Below are 6,000 nucleotides of genomic sequence, written 5' to 3'. Positions count from 1 at the left end.
GGTTTTCCACAAACAAAACAGCCTCCACTCTGTAACTTCTTAAATTTTCTTTGATCCCTTTTGGGGCCAAAATGATTCTCTTTGTTTTGTTTGCTTTTGTTGGAATTCTTAGGCTGATTCACAACATTTGCTTTTATATTGCAAAAAGAGTTCTCACTCTTATCTCTTATCCTCGATTCCTCCTCGATTCGAAGATGTTTTTGAATTTGCTCCAAAGTAATATCCTTGGAGTCATGCAAAATCTTCTTCCTATACCCTTTCCAAGATGAAGGCAACTTGGCTATTACAGCCCCTACTTGAAAAGGTTCAGGAAGTTCAATTTTTTCAGCCTTCAATTGATTAACAATGACCTGCAACTCATGTACTTGTGCCAAGATTGACTTGCCATCCACAAACTTGTAATCAAAATATTTAGAAATTAAAAATTTCTTTGTACCTTCTTCCTCGGCTGATATTTGAATTCCAAAGCATTCCAAATTGTTTTTGCAGATGGTTCCACCGTATAAAGATCATAAAGCCGGTCCGAAAGAGCATTGAGAATGTGTCCTCTACACATGACTTCATCTTCATTTCTTTTCTTTTGTTCAGCCTTGATTTCATCGGTGTCATCGTCGGTTGGATCAGGAATTGGTTGAAGATTTGGATCAAGCACATAGAAGATCTTCAAAGCAGTCAACATGAACTTCATCTTGTCTTGCCAACGGGTAAAATTCGTTCCATCAAAACGATCCAAACGAACAAAATCTTGATTCAATAATTTGATGGTATTTGTGGCATCCATAGTGAATTTGAATAAACTCACAAGATATCGTTTTTAGATTGTTGGAAAAAAGAGGTACGACAAAGAAGAGGATAAAACCCACTATGGAAACAAATAACAAACACAAGATCAAGAATACTTTAGGAAAGATATTTAGGCTTGAAACGTGTATAAACACTTTCCTAAAAACGATATTTGCACCCTCTTCTCAATAAGATTGCTTTGGGTTTGATGCAAATAGTTTTAGTGGATATGACAAGCCTTTAGAAGATCTGTATTGAGCAAACAATAAAGAATCTTCAGAAAGGAATTGGAGAATGTCTAACTCAATCACTTGGAGAGTAAAGAAGAAGAGCATGAAAGAGTTGTGTAGGTAATTTACCCCCAAATAGCTATTTATAGATATTTTCTCAAAAGACACAATCTTTCAAAATTAACTATTTTCTCAAAAGATACAATCATTGAAAATTATAACTATTTTCTCAAAAGACACATCCTTTCAAAAAATAACTACCAAAAATAAAAAAAAAACACCTTTTCAAATAAATCTTTTGAAAAGAAATTCTTAATTTGAACAATTTATAACAGTTCCTCCAAGAACCACGCTCAGAGCTCATAGCTCAGAGCTCCACTCCGCGCCTGCTCGCAGGGAGCAGGATCGTACTTCTGGTAGCGTCTGACATCGATGTTGGCGTGGCGTGAGAGATCGAGCATGAGCAGGCTGTTAATGTGTCTTGGTCGACGTTCCGATCCGCATTGACTAGGTGCTGATAGGTTAACGGAGACGTGAGACGTCATCTGGGGCAGCTGACGTCACCCGAGTCTTATCGCCATTATTACCCTCATCAACACGTTCACTTCATCTCCCTTATAATAGATTGCATCGCTATCTTAGCACTACAACCCTCCTACCTCAACAAACTGGTCTCGGTCAACTCTACTCGTTCCAACATGCGCGGATCTAAGTGTATCGAACGACGATACGTATTCGGCCATTTTATGATATCTTAAATATGAATAGTGCTATTCTTGCGTTTTCCTTCATCGTCCCTACTCGGTCCTCCCCCCCCCCTGAAACTACTCCCAACCGCTCCTGTCTTCCCCCCATTCCCTCTCTTTACTCCTCCTCTCGCCCCATCCTCGAAACGCACCCTCCTCTGTCTCACTCTTTCTCTGCTTCCTCCGCCCACTTCGGCCGGGGGGGAAGCAGCAATTTCATCATCTTATCATCCCATTCGGATACAGCATTGAAGAAAGAAAAAGGAGGAGAAAAAGAATAAGAAGAGGAGGAGAAGAAGGAAGATAAACATGGCGAGACGTGCCCTGGTGACAAGGATCGCGGCTCTGGTTGCCGTCCTCCTCCTCGCGACCCCTGCCGCCGCCAAGCTCACCGCCACCTACTACCAGAAGACGTGCCCCAAGGCGGAGCAGATCGTGTCGGAGGTGGTGACGACCAAGCAGATCACCACCCCCATCACGGCCGCCGGCGCCCTCCGCCTCTTCTTCCACGACTGCTTCGCCGGCGGCTGCGACGCCTCCGTGCTCGTGTCGACCAACGCCTTCAACCGCGCGGAGCGCGACGCCGACGACAACGTCTCTCTCCCCGGGGACGGCTTCGACGTCGTCATCCGCGCCAAGACAGCCCTCGAGCTTCAGTGCCCCGGCGTGGTCTCCTGCGCCGACGTCCTCGCCCTCGCCACCCGCGAGCTCGTCATCATGCTGGGCGGGCCTTTCTACCACGTCCGCCTCGGCCGCAAGGACGCCCTCAACTCCACCGCCGCCTCCGTCGAGGGCCAACTCCCCGGCCCCAACATGACCGTGGACCAGCTCATCTCCCTCTTCGCTCGGAAGAGCTTCACCGCACAGGAGCTGGTGGCCCTCTCCGGCGCCCACACCGTCGGCTTCTCGCACTGCGACCAGTTCGCGTCGCGCATCTACGGCTACGACGGCCGCAACCAGAACGCCTACGACCCGGCGATGAACCCGCAGTTCGCGCAGGCGCTGCAGAAGGCGTGTGCCAACTACACCACGGACCCGACCATCGCCGCCTTCAACGACGTGATGACGCCGGGCAAGTTCGACAACCTGTACTACCAGAACCTGCTGCGGGGGCTGGGGCTGCTGGCGTCGGACCAGGCGCTGGCGGCGCACCCGCTGACGAAGCCCTTCGTGCAGCTCTACGCCGCCAACCAGACCGCTTTTTTCACGGACTTCGCGCACGCCATGGAGAAGCTCAGCGTGCTTGGGGTGAAGACGGGCCGCAAGGGCGAGGTCCGGCGACGCTGCGACGCGTTCAACAACCTCTCCACCTAAACAACGAAAGCTTTCATCAAGACTCGACCGTGGATTATGTCGTCCATCGTCGTCGTAGTTTAGGCATGGAGAGATGCATGTAATCTCCATGCCCCAAGCTCTACCACATACATTTATATATAGACTATATATGATAACACCATGAATTTTTGAGCTTCTCATATATGTTACCAAATCATGTCTCTTCATGAGTGGAAAGATGGATGGATTCTTCATGCCCTTTTATATTCATTATCATGGAGATGAGAAAGATGCGAGAATAATATATGTAACGTATGGAATCGAACCATATCCTGACCCGAGAAGATGTGAACCGTCGATTCTATCAGACTATTGGCGTTGACAAGATTGACGGTCAAGATCTTCGGAAATTACGAGCCGGCCGTCTAAGTTCAGATTTCGTATAAAAACAGGAAACATGGAAACGAACCCGGTTTTCACCCTCCAATCGCTTTGTTTCGTGACGGGCCCAGACGTTAACTGCGTGGACATCCCTGGACCCTGCCGAAATCACGCAGCTGATCCGCGCCGCTGACTCCATGCGACGACTGCTAAAAGATTCCAAGAAGAGGAGGAAGACGAGGATGGCCGTGTCATCGCATGGAAACCGAGTGAAATGGGAAGCGACGAGCAGCGCTGCAAGCTCACCTCCCACCTCTCGCTGTCCACCTCGCCCTCTTCCTCCTCCTCGGCTACTACGGCGGCCGTGGAGCCGCCCGTGCAGTTCCGGTGCCCCATCTCGCGGTCGGTCATGGCGGACCCCGTCGTCGTCGCCGCCACCGGGTGGACCTTCGAGCGGAGATGCGTCGAGGCCTGCGCCGACCTCGGAGTCGCCCCACCTGACCTCTCCCTCGATCGACCTTTTTCTTCATCCTCATCGTCTTCCTCGCCGCTCGTTCTCATCCCTAACATCATCCTCAAGTCCGCCATCCACGACTGGTGCGACCGCCACGGCCTCCCCCGTCCTCTCCCCGTCCCTGCCGACGCCGCCTGCGCCTTTGTCCGTAGCCTCATGCCCTCCAGTTCCCCTCCCTCCACTTCCTCTGCTTCTCCTCCGCCCTCTGTTGGAGCAGATGGACAAGACGAAACCCTGGAAGCGCCGGAACGTAAAGATGAAGCCTTGCGAGAGAAGGCGTTCTCCTGCGGTGGAGACGATGGAAAAGGTCGGTTCTTGCAGGCTTCGGCGTTGTCTGATGGAACAAACAAAGAAGAAGATGACATAGTGCGATCGAAATCGAGCGGATTAGATGGCAATTCCGAGGAAACGACGAGTCCCGGAGTTCGTCTTTCTTCGGTCTCGCAAACAGAGGACAAATGCTTCTCCTTTTCGCCGCCCTCTACCTCATCCCCATCCTTGCACCCCACTTCTTCCTCTTCCTCTTCCGAGATCGAGGTCTTACCGCCTCCGAACGTTGTGTCTCCTGCTTCCGAGATCGAGACGGATGCGTGGGAAGAGGAGATGTTGACCAAGTGGATGGATTCCGATGTCAAGGAGCAGGAGTTCGCAGCGGCCGCCCTCCGCCACGCCACCAGAGAGAGTCGCGACTGCCGGATCAAGCTCTGCAGCCCGCACCTCCTGGCCTCCCTCCGCTCAATTCTTCTCACCCGCTGCACCGCCGTCCAGATCAACGCCGTCGCCGCTATGGTCAACTTGTCCTTGGAGAAAGAGAACAAGGTCCGAATTGTGCGTTGCGGCGCGGTGCTGCCGCTCGTGGAGGTGCTCAAAGGAGGCCATCCGGAAGCCCGCGAGCACGCCGCCGCCGCCCTCCACAGCCTCGCTCTCGACGGCGAGAACCGGGTGGCCATCGGCTCCCTCGGCGCCATCCCACCGCTGCTGAACCTGTTCACGAGCCCCTCCGCGGCCGGCCCCCGAGCCCGCCGCGACGCCGGGAAGGCGCTCTGTCACCTTTCCGTTGCCCGCCCTAACCAACCCAAGATCGCGCGAACCGCCGGGGCCGTGAGGGCGCTGCTCGCCGTGGCGGAGGCGGAGGCGGTTGTCTCGGACGCTTCGTCGCAGTATCAGGGGCCGGTGCTGGCGAGGCTGGCGATGATGGTGATCAGCAATCTGGCGGCGTGCGGGGAGGGACAGAGCGCGCTGATGGACGCCGGGGCGGTGTCAGCGGTGGAGGCGCTGATGAGGGGCGCTGCAGGAGCGACAGTGGAGGAGCACTGCGTGGCGACGCTGTACGGGATGAGCCGGGACCGATTGAGGTTTCCCAGGCTGGCGAGGGCAGCCGGGGCTGATAAGGTGCTGATGAGGGTGGTGGAGCGGGACAGCGGTGACATCCGACGGGAGATGGCGAAGAAGACACTGCGGGCGATTAGGAGGGGGGAGGACGACGAGGCGCCGCCGCTTCGGGTCTACCCGGCGGAGGACGACGGTGACGTGGTATCGGATGGGCTGATGTCGTTTCGGCGCCGTAACAAGGTAGTTGGCAACGGAACTTCCCCGTTCTAAATGTCCGATATATTCTATTCCGTTTTGTCGTTACATATAAAAACATATCAACCCGGGGTTGATATATTAGGGGTGAGTTTAGCAGGTTTTTAGTTTTTATGCTGTAATAATATGTGGAAGTGTTATGTCTTCTTTTTCTTCTTTTTTACTCTTTTTTTTTCTTTTATATATTGGTTATTTTCAAGATATGTACAATAATAGCAGTGGAATTGTTCACGAAGCCTATGTAAGAATGACATTGACCAAATAAAAACATAATTATACGGGTTGGTAATGGTTTGACCGCGGAGGAAATGACGAAGAGTTTTTTCAACCAAATCTTTCCATTGAATAAAAAAACACTCAACCGTGTTTTTCTATCATATCAAACGGAAGACTTGAAGTACAAGAAAGTGCGGAAATTATTCTCTTGACGTTGAAACAGGATGCCATGGTAAGTTTTACGATCATATCAAATTGATCCTAGCCA

General features: G+C 51.8%; 2 protein-coding genes across 2 annotated transcripts; both read left to right on the top strand.

Moving 5' to 3' along the window:
* The first annotated feature begins 1,880 nt into the window (after nucleotides 1–1,880).
* On the top strand, nucleotides 1,881–3,207 carry LOC135649911 (peroxidase 31-like). The gene has a single exon (XM_065168874.1). It carries the CDS (start codon nucleotides 2,069–2,071, stop codon nucleotides 3,071–3,073), a length of 1,005 nt encoding a protein of 334 aa, XP_065024946.1. The 5' UTR covers nucleotides 1,881–2,068; the 3' UTR covers nucleotides 3,074–3,207.
* Nucleotides 3,208–3,652: 445 nt separating this feature from the next.
* On the top strand, nucleotides 3,653–5,747 carry LOC135649910 (U-box domain-containing protein 38-like). Its single transcript, XM_065168873.1, has one exon. The coding sequence runs from the start codon at nucleotides 3,690–3,692 to the stop codon at nucleotides 5,529–5,531; it is 1,842 nt and encodes a 613-aa protein (XP_065024945.1). The 5' UTR covers nucleotides 3,653–3,689; the 3' UTR covers nucleotides 5,532–5,747.
* The last annotated feature ends 253 nt before the right edge of the window (nucleotides 5,748–6,000 follow it).

The sequence above is a fragment of the Musa acuminata genome, chromosome BXJ3-9, assembly GCF_036884655.1.
Source record: "Musa acuminata AAA Group cultivar baxijiao chromosome BXJ3-9, Cavendish_Baxijiao_AAA, whole genome shotgun sequence".
Classification (NCBI taxonomy): domain Eukaryota; kingdom Viridiplantae; phylum Streptophyta; class Magnoliopsida; order Zingiberales; family Musaceae; genus Musa; species Musa acuminata.
This window is presented reverse-complemented; position numbering and strand designations above follow the sequence as displayed.

Coding starts and splice junctions, on each gene's coding strand:
- LOC135649911 (XM_065168874.1), top strand. CDS start 2,069: ATGGCGAGACGTGCCCTGGTGACAAGGATCGCGGCTCTGGTTGCCGTC.
- LOC135649910 (XM_065168873.1), top strand. CDS start 3,690: ATGGGAAGCGACGAGCAGCGCTGCAAGCTCACCTCCCACCTCTCGCTG.